The sequence below is a fragment of the Dunckerocampus dactyliophorus genome, chromosome 18 (assembly GCF_027744805.1).
Source record: "Dunckerocampus dactyliophorus isolate RoL2022-P2 chromosome 18, RoL_Ddac_1.1, whole genome shotgun sequence".
NCBI classification, from domain to species: Eukaryota; Metazoa; Chordata; class Actinopteri; order Syngnathiformes; family Syngnathidae; genus Dunckerocampus; species Dunckerocampus dactyliophorus.
The window spans coordinates 7,444,568-7,466,347 of NC_072836.1; the positions used below are offsets into that span (position 1 = coordinate 7,444,568).

The following is a 21,780-nucleotide window of genomic DNA, read 5'->3' on the forward strand; positions in this document are numbered from 1 at the left end:
AGGGAAATAAGCAGCATGATCTTTCCTCACTAAAGACTCAATACTTACTGTAAACGACAACGTTGAGTTTCTTGGAGCACTGCTTTCTGGAACTTCCCGGTGACGGGTTGAGAAAGCAGTGAGGCGTGATTTTCCACGTAGTCAGCGCGTCTACGCTCCAGGTCAAATGGCGGGTCATCTTCAGGCCCGTCCCCCCCAGCGAAACCTCCCAGCCCATCCCATTGTACAGGTTGTCTGCCGTGCTGCAGTTGACCAACACGGGGTCTCCATATTTCACCGCAATGCTGGGGGGGCTCAGCTCGATGGGGCAGCAAGCACCTGTATGATGTGGTATGATTAATATGCAGCCTCCGAAGGGTGCGTTCACTGAATTGGAACACAGTGAGTGCTACAACATGTCAAGAAAGAGGATACGTTTGATCAGATTTGCACTTTAAGCTGTAAAAAAACATTCTCCTCCAATGGTGATACACAAAACCTTTGACTCAACAAATAGTTTATATGATTTGGTCATCCATTAGAAAGTTGATGTACACAATGTGGTTTTCTTGGCAACTTGGGAAAGATGGCTTTGCTGCCACAAAACGACAGAGAAAGGCCTGGAAGACCTGGCAAGAACACAGTCAGACCTACTTGCCTCCTTGCCACTGCCATTGCCATTATCAAGACTTATAATGGAATTATATACACCTCCTGCTACTGGTATCAGTGGGTATACCGCTCACATTTCAGCAACCTTTTCTATTACAGTATATCTTACCATAGAAGAGATACTTGGATATACTTTAGAGTAGTTAGTGTACAGCTTGTATAACAGTAGATGTAAATACAACACACAGCCATTATTGTCTAAATAGCTGGCAATACAAGTAAGTAGCATGATAATTGTGTCTTGCCTACAGCCAAGCACGGTGATGGTGGCGTCATGGTCTGGGGCTGCACAAGTGCTGAGGAGTTGTGGGTTTATTGAGCGAAGCATGAATTTCGACATGTACTGTGATATTGTGAAGCAGAGCACGATCTCCTCCCTTAGGAAGCAGGGCCACATGGCAGTTTTTCAACATGATAAGACGCACAAACACACCTCCAAGATGACAAGGAGCTTGCTGAGGAAGCTGAAGGTGAAACCCAATCAAGTGGAAGGAAGGTGGGAAGGAAGGAATGAAGGTGGAGAAGCACAATGTGTCTAACATCCACCAGCTCCAGCAGTGATGTCGTCATGGAGGAGTGGAAGCACACTTCAGAAACAACCTGTGCAGCTTTGGTCAAGTCCATGCCCAAGCGGATTAAGGGAGTGCTAGATAACAATGGTGCTCACACTAAACGCTGACACCAAGAACACAATTTGGACATGTTCACTGTGAGGTCTACTCACTTTTTTGACAATAATGGTTGTGTTGAATCATTTTCAGTGGATAGTAAATCTATACTTCTATACAAGCTGTACACGGACTCCTCTTAGGTATATCCTCATTTACCTTCTATAAATGGTACACTTTTGGATGATACTGTAGCATAAATACAGTACATGTAGGTGATTTTACGCCACATTTGCAAAACTAAAAGTGGCCCTTGAACCCAGATGTTTGCTGACCCCTGCTATAAAGAGCACATGCGGCTACAATGCATGCATACAGTCGGTCCACCTACCTCTGGCACTGAGGAGAAGCCCCACCAAGAGCTGCGCAAACAACGTCCTCTCGCTCATCGGGTCCGCTACGCTCCAACAACAGTTTCCTCTGTGGTTCCTGCTCTCCTCCACTTGTGGGTCTGCCGTCTAATCCAAGTGTACAAATACAACTGGAGGGGAGCGAGAAAGGGAGAGAGAGTGAGAGAAAACGAGAGGGAGGTTTGCTCAGTGGAAGTGTGTGTGTGTGTTTGTGTGTGAGATAGTCCTGTCTCCAATGCGTCAACACCATGATACAGTGCAGAAACGAAAGCATCGCATATGCACACAAATGCATGAAGTGATTACATTTAAGCTCAAAAGGATATACAGTATAACTTAGCCACATTTTTTATTTTATTTGTTGAATGGATATCTTCTGGCTGTAAATGACACAAGAAAGTGGCAGAATAAGGTACATTTTTAAAATATTAGTCTAAACAACACAATGTAACTCGTCAATCACACTTCTGTGAAATCACACTGTCCACTTTGGAAGGAACACAGATTGGCAATCAATTTCACATGCTGTTGTGCAAATGGAATAGACAGGTGGACAGCAAAACACCTACATAAATCAATAAAAACCCACCCTTCCATGCCGCTTATCCTCACTAGGGTCGCGGGTATGCTGGGTACACCCTGGACTGGTCGCACATATAGACAAACAAACAACCATTCACACTCACATTCATACCTATGGACAATTTAGAGTCGCCAGTTAACCTAACATGCATGTTTTTGGAATGTGGGAGGAAACCGAAGTACCCAAAGAAAACTCACGCACGCACGGGGGAGAACAGGCAAACTCCACACAGATGCCCAACGGAGGTTTGAACCCAGATCTTCCCGATCTCTTGACTGTGTGGCTAACATGCTAACCACTAGGCCACCGTGCGGCCTAAATTAATAAAAATAATACATAAATACATTTTTGTGTGATTTTGTTGTCAGCACGTTCAACTATGTAAAGTATTTAATACAAATATTTCATTCATAAAAATGCTATTTAACACATTGCCCATACAGTTCAATAGAGGTTTTATGAAGGCAACATAATGACCCTGGAACAGATGATTTCTATATTTCCATGATTTTCAATGGAAGAATCAAACAAAATAGGTGTTCAAGCAAGGTTCCACAAAATGTTGCACAAATTCTGAGCAATTATGTTTGTATAACTCACATAATTCCTGAAAACCATTCTGGTCTTATCATATTTGGTCAGCCAGAACCAAGACGGAATGTATTTTTAGCACTGCCTTCACCAGGAGCTTTCTTATCACTGTACCGTGTTGTTGGACCATTAAATTCGGGAAGACATAAATGTAAACTGTGGAGTTTCCACACTCCACCTTGTCAAGACGCTTCCTGTTTGTAGCATGCTGACTGATTATGGTGGAGGTGGTACAGGAATTTCCAGGAAATGCAGGATATGTGTGCTATTCAGGTAAGGGAAGCTCAGGGGACTTGGATGCGGGAATGCTGTCGATGATGACTCATCTTTGGGTGCATTTTTGGGATAGATATACTCACATTAGTTTTCTCCGTATACTCTGGTTTCCTCCCGCATTCCAAGAACATGCAGGTTAGGTTAATTGGCGACTCTAAATTGTCCATAGGTATGAATGTGAGTGTGAATGGTTGTTTGTCTATATGTGCCCTGCGATTGACTGGCAACTAGCCCAGGGTGTACCCCGCCTGTCGCCCGAAGATGGCTGGGATAGGCTCCAGCATTTCCGCGGCCCTAAAAGAGGAGAAGCGGTATAGAAAATGGATGGATAGATGGATATACTCACATTAGGTACACCCACACAATCTAATGAGATGCAATACAAGAGCCGGAGCAAGAATTCTGCTTGTGTCAATCAAAAATGAGCATTATTATTCGGGCCCTTAAAGACAAATAAGGGAAGCCTGTCAAAAAAAATAAGCGTTCTAATTCGAATCATGCCTGCCCTTTTCTCCACCCTTCCCATTGGCTCCAAGAGGGTTTTATGCAAGCTTCTCATTTAAGATGAAAATATCCTCATCGTTGAGCTCTAAGCACTTTGCTGTTCACTTCCGAAACGAAGACACTTCAGTGTTGTTCATTACCTCTGCCAAGCAATCACAATATGGGGGGGGCAACTATGGCGCTTGGCGGAGGTCTGCGCTCTCCGAGTGCTTCTCTAGTTATATATTAAATAATATACACAGGATAATTATCTGACAACAACTAGTTGATGAGATTCGTTATACGACTTCACAAATGAAGTCAAAACTAGCGATCGGCTGCTTGTTGCAGCTAAATGAAGGTTGTTTCCTTGGCAGTTTCAGGATGTCGCTGACCCAATCCATTAATCTTCCAAAATACACAACAATGTTTATTATTATTATTTTAATACACTTGGGTCTCGCTGCCCCACACAATAAAGAATGGACAGGGAGAGATGGGGTTATAAGATTGTCCCGAATGAATACAAATTGATGTATTGAATGGAAAGTAAACAGCTGTCTTTCTCTAAAGAACCTGATGAACCTGATGGGTTAATGCCCCCCTTTCCCCATTTTATGAGGAAAGCAATGAATACATAAATACTGAATAAATATCTATTTAATATTCCCATAATTATTTATCGTATACTGTATGTATATTTCATTTAATTATAGAAATTACTCCATAATGTCAGTGAATTGATTATTACACACATTTTTAAAGACAAGAAAAATCTAATGATGGGATATTCAATCTTTTTTTTTTTAGCAGAGTGAGACATAATGTTTCTGTATTTTCCCTGCCTAAGTGCCAGTTAAACACTAAGCATTACAATCTTACTTATGGAAAAAAGTTGACTTTTCTATCCACTGACCAGGTGCCAGAAATACAGCGTCTATCTTACAATGCATAATAATGAGGCCCCCTCAGCTAGAAAGCAAAATATACAAAAATAATATGAAACGACTACTTGTGATGATGAGATAAGAGATGACGATCCCTTGTTAATTAAGCTACGTGCCACCTACAGTATTCATGCCAGGTCACAAAGACATTGTTGTGTGGGAGTACGTTCCAGTAAAAAGTTTTTCTTTTGATAAGAAAGTACCACAGTACGTGTAAATCACGTCATGTGATTGTGAGCAAACACAGAGTGCAGACTCACGCAATGCACTGTCAGATAGTGTAGCCTTGGACTGGAAACATTTGTGCTTTTAAGACTTACGTCAGTGACCAGATGCTTCTTTCGGCTAGTTCGAAATACAGCCCCCCCCCCCCCCCCCCCGGTTAGTGAATTCAGACTCCCAACACGAATGCCTTAGTGAAACAAGGCTCAGTGTAATGTGATCATGTGTGCAACAGTGGTCCTTCTGTGCAGTGCAAATTCTTGTGTTCCTATTGAGTCTTGTGCAAGTGTCTCTCTTGACTCACTTTTTCCCCTCTTCCAATTCTATCCAAACTACTGAGAATACTGTGTGATAAATCAAACAGTCCATTAGTCATCGGGTTTCTCAAAGAGGATATACCCCTCCCCCCCCCCCAAAAAAAAACTCCAAATGAGTGTAAGATTAAAAGTGTCACTGAGTTTACTAAGATTGCTTGTTTTTAGAAACACAAACAGAAGTTTGTTTAAATGTGCAAAGAACTGGAACATTTAAGATAGAACGCATTCTGTGTCACTTCCAAATTGTTTAGATTAACAATCCATTTAAACCCATACAAAATAGAAACAATCTGTTCCAGGGTCAAAATTTGTACTGTAATGCTAATATTTATATTTATATTTATATTTAATAGCATTTAACATCCTTGACCATGTGAACGACAGGGTTTCTTTTCATTTCAAGGAGAGACACTGCAAGAAAAATAAAGAAAACATTTTTTTTTTTTAATCTGCAAAGATAAGTTAAGTTAATCGACAAGCGAATCGGTGCGGCGTCTGCAGTGATGCGGACTCTCCATCGGTCTGTTGTGGTGAAGAGAGAGCTAAGCCAAAAGGTAAAGCTCTCAATTTACCGGTCGATCTACGTTCCTACCCTCACCTATGGTCATGAGCTTTGGGTAATGACCGAAAGGATAAGATTGTGGGTACAAGCGGCCGAAATGAGTTTTCTCTAGGGTGGCTGGGCTCTCCCTTAGAGATAAGGTGAGAAGCACTGTCATCCGGGAGAGACTCGGAGTAGAACCGCTACTCCTCCGCATTGAGAGGAGCCAGATGAGGTGGCTTGGGCATCTGGTCAGGATGCCTCCCGGACGCCTCCCTGAGGAGGTGTTCAGGGCAAGTCCGACCGGAAGAAGGCCTCAGGGAAGAAGTTAAATTAATTGCAATTAAACTTTTTTTTAGTTCCTACAGTGTGAGGAGAAACTGGGCAGACATTAAATTAATATTTAATAGCTGTATCTATTGTTGTAATTCATCTAAATGTTCTAACTGTATAAATGCCCAATTATTCAATAAACACCATAGATATAACGCTTGGTCTGTTGCATGAAAATAAGATGCAAAGTAACATAAAAGAGGGGAGAAAAGTGTGCACTCGTCATTAACACAAGACTACAAGAACACACACTTTCACTTGTCATAAATTCTACATGAAAATATAGTAATGACTATTTCTACAAATAAACCGGTGTTCTGGCAGAGCGATACAGTCTAGTAGCATATATGGACCGTTCATGTCAACTGCAGACGGCTGGGAAGCGACTTAACAGGATTGCAATTCCGCTGTTTACATCAAGTTAATTATTAAATTAACACCCCCTTGGAAAAACAGCGCAGCAAAACAATGACACATACGACTGACTTGCTGTAGGAACACAGATAGACATGTTGGAAGTGCTATTTTCATCTGCTACATTCATTAAAATAAGCGGAAAATAAGCGTACGATATAAGCTATTTCATGTCTTCATGCAACACACCATGCACACTCACAATTTTCATCATTTCAATGACATGCACCGTTATTCCCTTTAATTGTACAAACACACACATACACGAGTGTGTATGTGGTAGTTTCGACATGTGTCCTCCATCCGATCACCAGAAGTGACACGGACTGCCTCTCGGTTACGTGGCTGCAACCCAGACATTAGTAGCAAAATTACTTTTGACAAATGTTTTTAATTTATAGGATGTTCATCAACATATTGTTGACATAGCCATAATATATGAAGCAGCAAGAGTGGCCACGCCACTGTATTTTCTAGTTCTATAACCGTCATTATATTTTTCCTATTTGCCGGCACTGAGCTTAAGTCTCATGAGATAAAATGGAGATTAACCTGATGGCAATTAAAACTCCTGTCTTTAAATTGCAGCCTTTGTCGTAAGCAATTGTTGGCCATTGATCAGTTGTTTTGACAAGTTCAGAGCCCGGTAAGTGCATCCATATAAACAAAGAGTACTGTATTGTACTCAAATAGTTTCATGCATTTCCTGCTATTCTCTGCAGGCCCGAACCTGCTGCTCCACTTTCGCTATAAAGCTGATATTTATTTAATCCCCATACCAAAGGACCCCGTGGTTGCTGATCATTAAAGAAGGGAGAGGCTGTTACTGGAATGCAAGGTCACTTTCTATATGTTACATCTGATTTCCTATGGGAAAGATTCCCAAAAGTTCTCCCATATGTGTTTTAAAAAAGCAGTGTGAAAGCCAGCAAACAGTATGGCCGCATTGGGACACATTGCTGTAACACTTTGAGGAAGTAAAAATATGGATGCAGCTATAACAGCTTCCACTCTTCTACACCAGACTACTCCAAGAACGCCTTTTTGGGCCTTGCTTTGTGCGCAGAGAACAGTAAGAATTTAGATTTCTACGCTGTTCTACCAAACCGTTCTGGGCGCCATACTTTCAGAAAGCAAAGGCCCAGTGGTTGGACGTCTCCTTTCACTTTTATTCTTAGTTTGTATATAATGCTAAAGCTAGGTTCTATCATATCCCACAAGCACTACAGTATGTTGACGCAAATCATACATCTTCTAGATGACAGGAGTGTTCTGCTGTTTTTAAGAACTGACTGCAAAATATTCTAGTTAAAGATCCTTTACATGACTGGAATACTAGCCGATAGCTGTGGCAATAACCAACATTATTAGGGTGAATCGATACGGATAACCTGCAGGAAATATGCCATTTATTCAGTACGTGATAAGGTAGCCACAGAGAAAAAGACAGGAAGTGTTTTCTTGGACTTCCTGATGTTACTTCTTCTTATCTGATGACCTCCTGCTCTTCTCATTGCACCCTGTCATCATGCAGCCACGTTGTCTCCCTCTCCTCTTTAAACATCTTTCTTCCTGACTGATTGGAACAAGTTCACCTGAGTTAAATGTGTTTGCTTATTCACAAAAAGACTTCCTGTGGCACCATTGTGAATAGTTAAATAACTGCTGGCCCCACTTGAATCGGTTTTAATCCAACCCCACCTCTTCCCATTTGCCTCTGCTCCTTTCTCCTGGCCTCCTTTTTGTCATGCAAGAGCTCTATTGACGTGGAAATGAGCCTCAGTATTAGTAGTCTTCATGGCCCAAAAAGCTCATTTCGCTGTAGGTGAATTGTTTTATGTTAAATTATTCTTTTTTTGGGTGGCGGGAGGGATGATTCACTCCTGTCCTGCTGAGTGTCAGGGGATAAGGCCACTGTCTTCCACGACGAATGAAGTTTTGCCAAATAGGCTTTTGGTTGACAAAGTACTCAAAGCACCCAAGTCACACGACTTGATTAGGCTTAATCTCGACTGTGCCAAAAACGAATGAAAAAAATCTCATGTAAGAATGGTAATGCTGGTATTTACTTAAGAAGTTAATTGAGTAACATTAGACGTCACACTGACAATTCAGCATGTTTGAAAGGAGTAGGAGGAAGCACTTATTTAATCCTGACTCTTCTCCATGTCTCAGCAATTTGTTCACTTCCTCTGTTTAACATACAGTCATGGAAAAAATGATTAGACCACCCTCGTTTCTTCGGTTTGTTGTTCATTTTAATGCCTGATACAACTAAAGGTACCTTTCTTTGGACAGATATAACAATGACAACAACAAAAATAGCTCTAAGAGTTATTGCTTTTCATGTAAGAACTTACGTGATTTTAGTTATTATCAAGAAAACCATTGAAGTTGCAAGATATCAGCTCTTAAATGAAACTCTTATGAGCTATATTTGTTATCAACATTATATTTGTCCAAAAAAATGTACCTTTAGTTGTACCAGGCATTAAAATGGATCAATAAACTGAAGAAACAAGGGTGGTCTGATCATTTTTTCCATGACTGTATTATCCTCTAAAGACTCATCCTAAAGATTATGAGATTTATTTCGAAAGGTATCAGGGCTTGGTAGATGAGGCTAAAGGTCAAATATTTTTCGCATCTTACTGGTCAAAGTAGCCAAAACCATAATCTTCCAAAAGATAACCGTCCCGTATGTAAGCAACAACCCTGCTTACTGTAAATATTCAAATTACAGCTGGGGCATTTATTTAGCAAAACCGCAGAGGACGGGATGTTAATTGAAAATGAATTGGAAATACGCTTTTTTTTATACAAACATATTATATATAACAGGTTTTAATATTGATTTGGAGTGCATGAGAAAGCGGAATGGAAAATGTAGCTCTCTCTGACCAACATTGTCATTTTTAGAAAGCATGTTACACAACACAGCATCGACAAAACAATGTTGTAATAGAAGTAAGGCGCAAACTGCTCAGCCAGCATCAGTATAGATGAGTTCATTGTAAACAACAGTAAGGCAAGTGTAACACATATGAGTTTCACACCAACATTTTAAAGCACATGCAGAGGTAGACGAAGCTCCTGGATGTTGACCATTCGTGGTACTTCAAATGCAGATACTGACGTCAAGAGGTTGTCTACAGCCACAGCTGTTACCGCAGCTGTTTTTTGACTATGCATAAATTAGAGATTACTTGCTTTTGGAGACCATCCATCCGGCGACTGCAGGAGATTTGAAGGGTAATTTAACTGAAATTTTAACACTGGGGACTCTTGGATTGAATTTATAGTAAGTGTACAACACAGAAGAGTATAAAGTCATGACAACCCATGACATCGTAACCATATGTGAATGTTTAGGGGGCCTTCTGATACTGGAAATGAGCGTTATTAGTACAGAATACAAAGACTCTTGCCTCTGTGTTTGATTAGGTGTGAGTGAGAAAAGTGGGTTTAGGTGGGGTGAGCGCTCTATGATGAATGATGTCATCCGTTCAGGGGAGTCATAAATGGTCAATGTTTTCCAGTTGGCCTGTGCGCACACTCCCCAACAACATGTGGGGGGCGAGAGTGTTCCAAGAGAGAAGAGATGGTCTCTGCGCCCCTTCCTTCCCCACTTTTCAAACAATGCAATGACATCTGCGCATGAAGGCTGCAAACATGTGATTGTTTTCATCTGTTGGCTCTGGGTTAAGTGCACGCTACACTCACAGTACTTGCTTTTCTTTGGCCTTCATACTGCAGGATCAACATGTTCACTGGCGCCACCACATGTTCAACTCAAGAAAGTTGGACAAAAGGTAAGCGTCAATATGATTATTATTTTAGAACATAAACAAAATGAAGTCTTATATTAAGTATAATCATATATATTTGGTATTATTATCAGTTATATTTGTTCTTGTTATGACATGCTGGGGTACTTGTTGGAAATTCATTCTAACTATTATTAATTCTTAATTTTAAAATTCTAAAATTTCGTAAATTATTGTAGTGCATTACTAGTCTGTTTTTTCTTTTTGTACTTTTATAGAATGATATTGATAATGATAACAATATAATTCTTTCTTTACATTTACTTAAAACTATCCTGCATTCATCTGGTATACCGTAAATATAATAAATATTCCACAATGCAAAACATTGTTATCATTTCAGAGAGCAAAAATTGTAAATTTAAAAATATACATATTTTAAAATTGTAAATTGTTGTAGTACATTACAAATCATTTGATTGTTTTTATGTCTTAAATTATACACAATTGGAATATAATAATGCATATTGCAGTATGTGAAACAATCCCTTAATAGAGCACTCTTGAAACACTGAAGAAAATCACATTAACCCCTGAAATGTACTATAGTACATGCATATTTTTTAATATTTAAAAAAACAACAATGATGTACTATACTGCATTAATTTGCAATATATATAATACATACTACAGTATGTAAAACAATATTATGGCTTTTTAGAGCACCCTGAAGTACTTTGAACTGAAATTATTTTAGTCTGTATTACATTATTTTAGTAATTGTTCAAGTTTTAGATGTTAATAATAACAATACACAACAATCATGATTTTTTTTCTTTATATTTGGTTTCAATTTTCAAATTATTCCCAATAACTTTCTCTGCAAATTGGCGGAGAAAAATCACATAGCTCCATTATGTTAATGTGTGCATCTTTGAAATGCATTTGCACACTCACCACTAGATGGCAGCATGGTGCCAAATCTGAAACCCCAAAGCCACGCACCAGCTCACACAGCGTCCATGCACTTTCTATGCCGCGTATCCTCACAAGGGTCGCGGGTATGCTGGAGCCTATTCCAGCTACCTTGGGGCGAGAGGCGGGGTACACCCTAGACTGGTCGCCAGTCCCTCCCATAGCGTCCTACCAACTTAATCTCCTCCCCATAAGGCTGAAAGGATTTAAGGTGGGTTTATCACATGGATGCGGGCGGTAACCACAGCAGCCGCATGCACTCACTTTGCGGCCAAAGCAGAACTACTGGGACGTCTCAATTAACAAGGTCAAAGAAAATAAAACCGTCTGTGTTAAAATGAAATGAGGGAAATCCCGATTTCATTTTTCAATTCGCAAGAAATAGAAAAGAAAGCATGTTTTTGTTTCCTCTTTGGGAAGTCCGGACATATACCAAAGTCAAGAGAGCAGCTTTTTATTATATTTCTTGGATGCTATATAAAGTTGTATGTTGAGCAACGTATGTCAAAAGAAGAGGCATAGACTGTAATGTTGCTGGAAAAAAAACAGAAATTAAGGCCTAATGTTATTTTTTATCTTGCTGACAAGCATGCAAAGTAACTTTGTATGTAAAGAAAATAAAGGGGTCGTGAACCTTTCAACCTATATTTTGCAGGAAATGTGAGTCAGGCGCTGATTTCATGACACGCTGTCACTCTTCAAACTCTTGTCACATTTTGAAGTGGCCAGGTTCTGAAAAAACTTTGATTTGACTTTTGATTTCCCCTGAGGGGATTTTTTTTCCTCGTACTGTGGGACTTTTCACCCTATGATTCTTGGTAGACAGTAAAGTGTGTCAACAGCAAAACAATTTTCCTTGTGGTGTAGAAATTAGCTTAGAAATATGTGCTTAAAGAGTGCAGTTACATTATGACAGGTGTGAATAATCTAGGGGATTGGTTTTTGCATCTTTAATGCACAAAATGTATCATGTGGCCCCAAAAGTTTGGACAACCTGAACTAACTGAAGACAGACTATTCTGAACAGTTTTGATTGGCACTGACAGACAGATGTTTATTTAAGAATATGTTTATCATTGGGGTTGTCGTAAAACAAATCTTGTATTGGATCCCATTATGCATTGTGCAGGTACCTAATATGCCTTCACCACATAAGGAATGGAGCTTCTCATCCACCTGTGGAAAAGTTAATGTCTGTCCAAATTATCATCAGCTGTTCTGTCTCAAGCTTAGCAGCTGCTACACACATTATCGGTGGAACTGCGGCGAAAGTAACCACAAAACTTGACAATTTCTCCACCCTTTGATAGGGTAAATCCTCTGTTTGTGAGGACATTAAACATGGAAACATTGGATGTCTGCTCTGTGGTTTAATTTTAACTTGTTTGCTTTGGGCCAGCTCCAGCATGTGCTGCTGCAGATGGGCACTTTCTCACAGAGTCTGGAGTCTTTTTCCAGCTTGCAGCGTGTTTTTCGGGTCGAACTCGGGGGTGCGCAGGCGCTAGGCCTCAGCGGACCCGCCGGGAATCTGGAATCTTGTTGTCTCGTGTTAACAAACGTGCTATCAAACTACAGCAAATACACATTTTCAAGACTGGTAGTGTTTAACAAAACTTAATTAAATAAAACAACAAGAGCAACCTAATTGTGTTTTTTTTGTCCATCTTGTTTGTTGGTTAGCACATTACTTCCTACAGTACCAACTCTACTGCTGCGGGAAACTGCGTAAACCATGCTGCTTCAATGTGTTAGTCAGAATGAGGAACACTAACAAGCAACAACTACAGAGGACAAAGAGGGTCTCCGATTTTTTCTTCTACGGTAAGAAGACTAATTTAATCTGAGAGGAAATGAGGTCAGCAAGAAAATGGAACGCTGCAGCAAAGTGGAGACTGTGGATTATCCTGGACACCCCGTTTTTCACATGATGGCATTTGTTTGAGTATGCTAACTCTTTTGCTTCTGTACCGAAGTACACAAAAGGGGGAGCATTTAGCATCACATGCAGCCCCACAGTGTATACCTTTATCACATGTATGCTCAGATGTCGTCCAAAGCATTTTTGAGCACAACCAATCGAGGGTGCCACAAATGTAATTTACAGTCACAGTCATATGGTCCAGTATTTGTAGCAGTAGTGATCCTGCTACTCTTTAAAGTAAAGACAGTCTTTTGTCATGTAAACAACACAAAACTCTTCTTTGAATACTACAGCCAGCTCAGCACCATTGAGGAAATGAAGACAAGCATGTGACATTAATCTAGAATCCATATTGTGAAAGAGTCATGCTCCACATGACCTGCAAAGCTAATGTGAGTGTGACTTTAGGATGCAACAACAGGGTCATTGAAGACGAGTCAAGGGCATTCTAGTCATTGATTTAATGTGAGCGCAGCAGGCCAATGAAACCTAATAATATACGAACCATCTCAGCCCATCTGGATGGAGCACCTTAAAATAAGATCAGGATGTCTTTTTAAACCACACCCGTACTTCTCAGGCGGTTTTTCATTCCAGACTATGCTTGAAGATAGATGAGCCATTACCGTGTGAAAAGGGAAAGGATGCGGAGCTCCTATTTTTTTGTGGGCTCAGCAGGAGTCTGAAAGGGTCTGGAGACACTACCCCCATTCAGAGAGACCTCCTGGGCACTGTAAACACCACGAGGGAGGGTCAGCAACTTCCAAGGTTTACCAAGACGGGAGAGTACAGCATCTGCCACATCTGGAAGGCATCAAGCTGTTGTTGGCCGCAGGTGAAACTCTGGAATGATGACGCGAGTGTGAGTGTGTGCTTTTCACAGAGGCAAGACGTTAAAACTTAACAACTCTTGACTTGATTGAGGTTGGCATCTGTGATTAATCTGTGATTTTTTTTTAAATCACGATTGCTTTGTTCGCAGCAGACTGCAAAATGCGGACTGTACTGTAGACTGTGTAGTCACAGGGCGACGGAAACTGTAGTGAGAATCAATACTATAACAGCTACGTAATGTGAACCACTATACTGCAGCCTCTGTACAAAAACACTATACAAACAATTACCGTTATTTGTAAAGGGGTATCAAAACAAAATCAGATACGACAACGTAAAGAGTGACCTACAGTGCGGCATTACAATCACATTTGAATATTTTATTACACTGAAGAAAAAACATGATCAGACTTGCAGCTCCCGCGCACAGCTCCAGGCTTTATTATAGGATGTGTAGCGAAGCACAGCTGTTATCTGTGAAACGGTGGGTGTGTACAGTGGGGTGGATCAGAGGCGGTATCAAGAGGTTTTTCCTTTATAATGTCATGAAAACCTGTTTCTTCAATGTTATTTTGCAGATATTGTTGCTTTAGGTACCTTCCACTCGTTCTTTTGTTTTGCTAAATTTCTACTTTGCTAACTTCCGTCGACACATACAGTATGTAAACTTCCCCTTTTTATACACAAATGGTTGTTTTTTTTTGTTTTTTTTCTTGCATATGACTTTCTTCAGGCTTCCAACTGGCTTAAATGGGGGTTATAGCGCCACCTGCTGCTTTGGCATACACTTAACAACCGGTAAAAGCGTTACGTGAATGTCTTGTGTATTATACTTGCATATATGTACAGTCAGTGGGTATAAGAAGCTATGTGTAAATGTAAAGTCACTACAAGTGCAATGGTTTGGTCAGATGGGTGGTAGAAAATAAAACACACTTTTACAGCACATATAGTTACACTAATGGTCACAGAAAAGCTCCAAGCAGTTGTCTCGCAGTGCACTAGTCATCCCTACAGGGTATGAGTGCAGAGTGTAACATGCAGGGCATAAATGGAGTCCTACTGTACCTCTACAGTATGGTTCTTTGTTTGAGGAGCAGACTGTAGGATGTGGCGTTCCATGCGAAACAAGATGTCTTTGTATGTGCAATCACCAACCCGGACCCTCCCTTCCTCCCTCTTTTTCACCCTACCTAGAGCGTCCCCCCCCTTCTTTCTCCCACTCACCTCTCTTCACCTCAACCTCAACCTGACCTTCATGCAAGCAACTATCAGCTATGCCTCCATCATATGTGTGACATGAGCCAGAAGCTACAGCGGGAGAGAAAAGCATGTGATCCCACAAATTTGCTCCTTGCACCACACAAGCACTGTAAGGAGCTTTGTATACAGCAGACTTAATGAGACGCTGTAACCACTGGAAATGCTCCACTGACGATCATCTGGCTTGTTGACAGCCTCGTTTTGTTGCTCATAAATGAGACTATGGCCTCAGGGTAATGTATATGTAGCAAATGGAGGGCTGATTTTTATCTGAAGTCACATTAGTGCATCCAATCAGACCTGTACAGTCATGGATGGTATTTATAAAATAGTGTGAATAATACAAACCAGACTTTGACTTTGACTTTACCTCTTTACATTGCACAAACTGTACCATACTGTTACTAACCTCAAAACAGATCCTGTGTGTGAGTTACTTTTTTATTGGTGTCGGAGTAAAGCTGTAAGCTATGTTATAGACTATATGTGACTATACAGTATATATATATGACTGATGAATGTTTGCTGTAGCAATTGAATGTGTTCTTAATCATTAATTTATATATTTCATGGAAATGCATTATTTTTGTCTGGCTGTTTGGACTCCTACAATATTCAAACACATTTTCATTTGGGAAACCCTGGCGAATAGGCTCATGTTTTCGATACTGTTAACCTGATTGCACATTAGGATTTCTTTCATTGCATTTACTATTTTGTATTGTTCTCTGAATTGGATTATTGTAATATTTTCAGATATCATATATAATTTTATTTTCTATATGTATTTCTGTTCTATTTTGTTTCATTACAGCACTATTTTAATTGCTCTATTCTTCATGTTTTGTCACACCAAGTTGCACACATTCTTGGCCATAAACCTGATTCAAACTCTTGCTTTTTTGTCCTTTTGTTTGCCAATTGTGTGAGATTTTCGTGTAGTTTTCGCACCATCACCTCATTTCTTTATAGGAGAGATTCCCTCTACAACAAGAGCACATGCTGTGTTCTACAAAGTGCCCCAGGCCTGTCTACACAACATAGTCGTAACCCCCCACCACAAGTCATCTGCTCTACCTCCCCCATCTTCACTCCCACTGTGCCCTACAGTCAAATCTGCTGTTACTGAGCAGGAATTTCACAGACGCTCCCACTGAGACCGGGTGACCTCATCAGCGGGCAGGAAGTCAGAGGGTTCAAGTTCCCCCTTGCGAGAGCGATCCCACACAGCCCAGCCGAGGGGAGAGTGGGGTAAAGTGGTGGGGGGTGGGTGTTCTTACAGTGCAGTGCAGTGCAGTGCAGTGCAGTGAGACCCTGCCACATCACCATTGTCATCACATGACGACTGCTTACGCAACTTTAGGACGAGGAGAACAATCTCCAAGGGAAACCAGCTGGATCCAGGTGGCTCCTTAATAGTTGCAACGTGGCAGTGGAACAATATGGAGGAAGAGGAAGGGGGACAAATGTATATTTAACCATTAATGGACAAAGATGTTGCCTGCCCACCTCTGTCACATGCCCCCATGCAGCCTGACATCAGGGAATAATCATTAATGTGAAACACACAACCGATTGGTGGCTTTTTTTGTTCTCCCTGCAGCAGGTCAATGACCTTGACTGTTTGCTGCTCCCTTCCTTTTGCCTCCACCAATGACATCGGTGGGAATGTGAACCCACACCGAATCAACACGCCCACCCGGTGTCATCATGCCTTGTGTGGTAGACTTTATTTAAAAACTGCGGGTGAGGAAATATCAAACAACTGCTAGTTTTGTTCTGACATCGATCCACGTTCACATCAAGCCAGAAGTATGCGAGGGCTTGTTTACACTAGATCAATACAATTTCCTGTAACCCGTGGCAACATCACACACAGGGTCACCAAAACGGCTCGTGTTGCTGTTCAATAAGGACTGGCTGTAGTAAAAAACATGCTGCCAGTTGTCTGATTTATTTCACCTACCGCATGCACGCAGGGAGCCAAAAAGTGAGTTTGTAAGCAGAGGGGCCATGTGGTTTCTTTTTTTGGATGACTCAGCAGAAAAACACGTCGCCTGGGCCTGTATCACTCGTGATATGCACGTATGTTCAGTCCTTAGACCATCAGTTGATCAGTTTGGTTAGGCAAGACCACTTTTACACTGCATACTACCAATGGAGCTGGGCTCTACTGAGGTCAATTTTCCACTATAAAATAGTACCAACTAAAAACAACAGCAATAAAGGAAAACCAGGATCTCCTCTATTCACTTCCTATGGCTGGGAGACAAGTTTTATTTTAAAGAAGATGAGTGTAGCAAGAAAACTGACCAAAGCAGCAAAGTGGAGACTGTGGAGTATAATATTGCAGTGTCCAGAGCTAAGGCACAGCAGCAGCGTTTAAAACTAAGGTTAGTCTGTATTTATACAGTATTTGTTTGATCCACCCGTCATATTAAAGGAAAACTACACTTTTTTCTCATCATCCACAGTCCTTTTGTGAAAAATGAACACACGTCTTTCTATTTTCTGTGTGTTCTAAAGATACGAAAACAGATAAAAAGAGGCAGCTACGACATGTGGAATTGCCAATCGTAATATGATGTATACCAGGGTAAAACACATGTACTGTATGTCCAAATAAAACTGAACCACTAAGAATGCACGTAATGGGACGCACCGATTTCACCTATATAGCCTTCTGAAAAAACCTTCAAAAAATGCTCCATTTACATAATGTGAATCTCATATTAACCAAGCTACAGCGACATTGTTATTATTATTGTTATTAACATTGTTAGGCCGAAGAACTACGTTACTCGTAGTGACACTTCGCCACACCGGCTAGCAACTAACTTCACCACACACTCGCTCAGGCCACTACCGAGAGGTAACGCTACATATTGGAGCTGCCGTCACTGCTGCTATGTTGTTGCTTTCGAGTTTGTAAAAGTTAACGCAAGGTGCACCGTTCATTTCTATGTTACTATGTGAAATCAATGCACCCAAGAAGGAAGTTACAATAATGCTTAAAACAACCCAAATATGACAAAATACTGTAAGTATTACATGTTATCATGAATGTGCCTGTTACTGCATGGTTACAGCATGTACATAACGCCAGAAAACGTTGTTGGACTTTTTTGGAGGTGTTTTAATAGTGGGCTTTGTAGGCGCAACAGGTGTGTCGCATTACATACATTAATGAGCTGCCTCTTTTTAGCTGTTTTAAAAAAAAATCTTTTTAGCTGTTTTTATATCTTCAGAATGCACAGAAACGCGGAAGACGTGTGTTTATGTCTCACATAAGGATTGTGGATGATGGACAACATTTTTAAAAAGTGCTGTTTTCCTTTAAAGAAGCACATTTTTATTCAAGAGGAGGCTGAAGATAGCAGCAAATTAGAAGAATGTGGAGTATAATAATGCATTGTCCAGAGCTACGGTACATTGACAGGGTTTAAAGCTAATGTTGTGTTTATATTTGTTAGTTCTAGCTGTAGCAAAAGAAATGCTGCAGCAAAGTGGAGACTGTGGATTGTGGAGTATAAAACTACAGCGCCCAGAGATAAGGCACGGCAACAAGTACAGCTAGTAGTGTCGTAGTGGTGCTTGATTCTTGTATTCACAAATACGTTGTTCTTCTCCTTAGCATTAGCAGAACCACAGGGAAACCGACAACAAAAGAAAACAGCAACATAAGGAAGCGTTAACATGTAATTTTTGCTATTTTATCTCAACCTTATCGCAAAGTAACAAGGAATGTAAAGATAAAGTGGTGAAATCTAAACAGCACCACATGGCCGTGAGGCCTGCTGTGTCACCAATAGGGCAATATCCCAAACAAACCTTCTCTGTGTTGGCCAATGTGGAGGCTATCTGTGTCTTTTCTTTTTTAAGTGTTCATATACTATAGCTTTGTGAAACACAACTTTCAAGATAGAGGCTGCACTGAGACTGGGAGGACGTTGACTGATAAACTCTGAACCCTCTCTCACAATGACAACATTCAGACGAAGCCCAAGATGAGCTCACTCAACGCCCAGCAGGACAGCAGGAAGCCTTCAGACACAAACCACAACATGAGGGACACTTTTGCCAATGAGGGTGGAGAATTGTTTGCCTTACGAAATAATGGAAACAGAATTAATCCGCTCCAGGAATTGAACTTTCACTAGAATAAAATGTTTAAACATGGAAGAGGTGGTGTTTAAAAAAAAAACAAAACATTTTAGCATAGTGAGCTGTCATTCATTTGACATATGGCCAATGGCTTATCGGCAATAAGTTGTTGAATCAAGCCCACATTTTACCATGTTTTTCAACCAATCTTGCTCATATTTTGCAGGCATGTGTCTGTCAGTGACCTTTTTTTGTTGATGTTCCTCTTAAATGCTGCTACAGGTCATCAGACTGATCAGAGGTCAATTGAAAGCTTTTCATAAGAGGTTTATAAATAGAGAAGTAAGAAAGTGGGAGAGTGGGCAGAAGTGATAGAGAAAGCATTTAGAAGTGAGAGAAGGCGTAGATAAGTGCAGGTTAGTGGAGTCTGGCTGTTCCACGGGTCAAGGGGGTCAGCACCCGTGCGGGAACGTTGTACCGTGTGGGAACGTTGTGTTCTGACATTTTCAGGTCTGTTTGGGATAATTGAAGTGGGTCCTTCAGCTGGTAAAAGCAGATGCTTAGTCATAAGGGTGATAGAGAAGAAGAGAGGACCAAAGGGGATATTTAGGTCCTTCAAGCAGGTCTGCTTCCCATTAGACCCGAGGTCCTGAATCGGTTTGTTTGTACAGGCAGAAAGTCCCAAAGGGGGAACACACAGAGGCGGCCTGATGTTGCTCCTCCCAACTTGGCCGCCATGGAGGGAATATCAGCTGCAGTGCTTCACTCTCTCACCCCCGGGTTTGTCCCAGTCCTCCTTCTGCATCCCATGCTTCCCAGCCACCCACCCCTCTAGAAGTCCAAATGGGTCTTTTTGGAACTGTTTACGGATGTTCTCTGTTTATGCAATGGAAGTTCCCGCCAGAGTTCTGGGCCTCGTCGCTCCTGAAACCTGAGACATGTGATCGATATGCCATTTGTAGGCTGTCAGGAACAGGGATAAACCGCAGTAGGTTTCTGCAGTAAAGTTTCTGTCCATAGACTTACAAAACTGGTGCTAATTTGTCCCAAGGTGTTAGAACTTGAAAACTGTCTATGGTCAAAAAGTGACAGGGATGTTCCCAAGCTGTAAAAGTCAAGTGTACAAAAGCAGATTCCTTTGCAGACATTTTGTGGACCGAACGTGCATACAGTGCTTATTTTGTTTTGTTTGTCAGTTCCAATCCTAATTGTATAAAACATGGTTAGAATTTGACTGTTTTTATTGTTTTTAAAATTCCATGATCCCCTCTGTATTGCAAGGTGTATTGAATGGGAGGTTTGAATATATAGTTACACTCTTGGCCCTCAGGACCAATTTGGTCCCATTGACTCCCATTCTAACCACATATTTTTGATATACTGTACTGTAATCCTGACATAATGCCTAATAAATCCTAGCCTCTCCCTTAAAAATACAAAGATCTGATGCAATAAAAGATAATGAGGATAATAAAGAATATATAACACAGTAGCATTATTTTATTTCACTTTTATGAGAGGACTTTCAGGTAAAACGTGTAACTTCTACAAGGGGCCTCAAGAGTTTTTCTATGTCAGTACAGTAGGAGTACAGTAAGGGCACAGTAGGAGTCCATATCTGTCTCAAGGTGCTATATACACTAATCTATCCTGCAATGTTAATTATGACTCCAATGTTTTGAACTTTTCAAGTACCCAGGGCATAGAGTTATTCACAAGTAGTAGGGCTAATCAAGTGTCAAGGGTACAAAAACAGAACCTTATATGTAAACTTAACCTTTGCGTGTCCTACCAGGCTCACATAGACGATTAGGGTCAATCAATGAAAAGATTTTCCACTGCCCTTGTAAAAAAAAATCCTCTTATGTAACACTGCTTGTCACTGGTGATGTTCCCAGCAACAAATGACACATCTCCATCGGCTGCTCTCTGCGCATTTTGTGCAAGCAAGCAAGAATTATTGTGGTCGTTTTGTCGCTAGACACCCGGACTTGAGAGACTGACAGGTTGGCACCATTGCCGTGTATTGCGGGCCCGTAAAAGCCAAATAACACCCTGACCACATGCTGAAACAGTGACAGGTAAATGTGGCGGCAGGCACTGTAGCAGCGCCACTTGACGCCAATGTGGTGTGACAGACGGCGTCGTAAAGATCTAAACTTGCGGCGAGCAGCTCAAAGTGAAACAGACTCCCGTTAAAGGTGGCGGTAAAACGGTGAGGAAGTTCTCATCTGTAAAACAGTCAGAGAAGTGGGGGAGCCTAAGAAAGGAGGAGAGAGGTAAGTGGGGGTCAAGGAAAGGAAAGGGGATGATGTTTCTCCCTTCATGCTCTACAGGGAGTGGCCCTGGGAGGGTGATTTATGGAAGCCAGAACTTCACTCCAACTTTTCCTGGAATCTGGCGCTCTTATGAGGGAAGGGTGGGGGGTCAGATAACTGAGGAAAGGGTTAGGAGGCAAGAGTGATCCAAGGCTAGAATAAAAGCAATATTTCACTAAGAGCTCTCTCTATACAATCAATCCACTTCAGGAAAGACTTGA

At 41.0% G+C, this 21,780-nt stretch overlaps 1 protein-coding gene across 1 annotated transcript in view; it reads right to left on the reverse strand.

Annotated features, from left to right (window-relative positions):
* The window catches only part of LOC129171424 (hemicentin-1-like), a 46,794-nt gene that overhangs the window by 19,273 nt on the left and 5,741 nt on the right, over positions 1–21,780 (reverse strand). The window contains exons 3-4 of the mRNA XM_054760067.1: positions 1,651–1,800; positions 49–318 (exon numbers count right to left, since the gene is read on the reverse strand). Coding sequence (XP_054616042.1) covers positions 49–318; positions 1,651–1,708 — 328 coding nt within the window. The 5' untranslated portion in view covers positions 1,709–1,800. The remainder of the gene's footprint in view (positions 1–48; positions 319–1,650; positions 1,801–21,780) is intronic.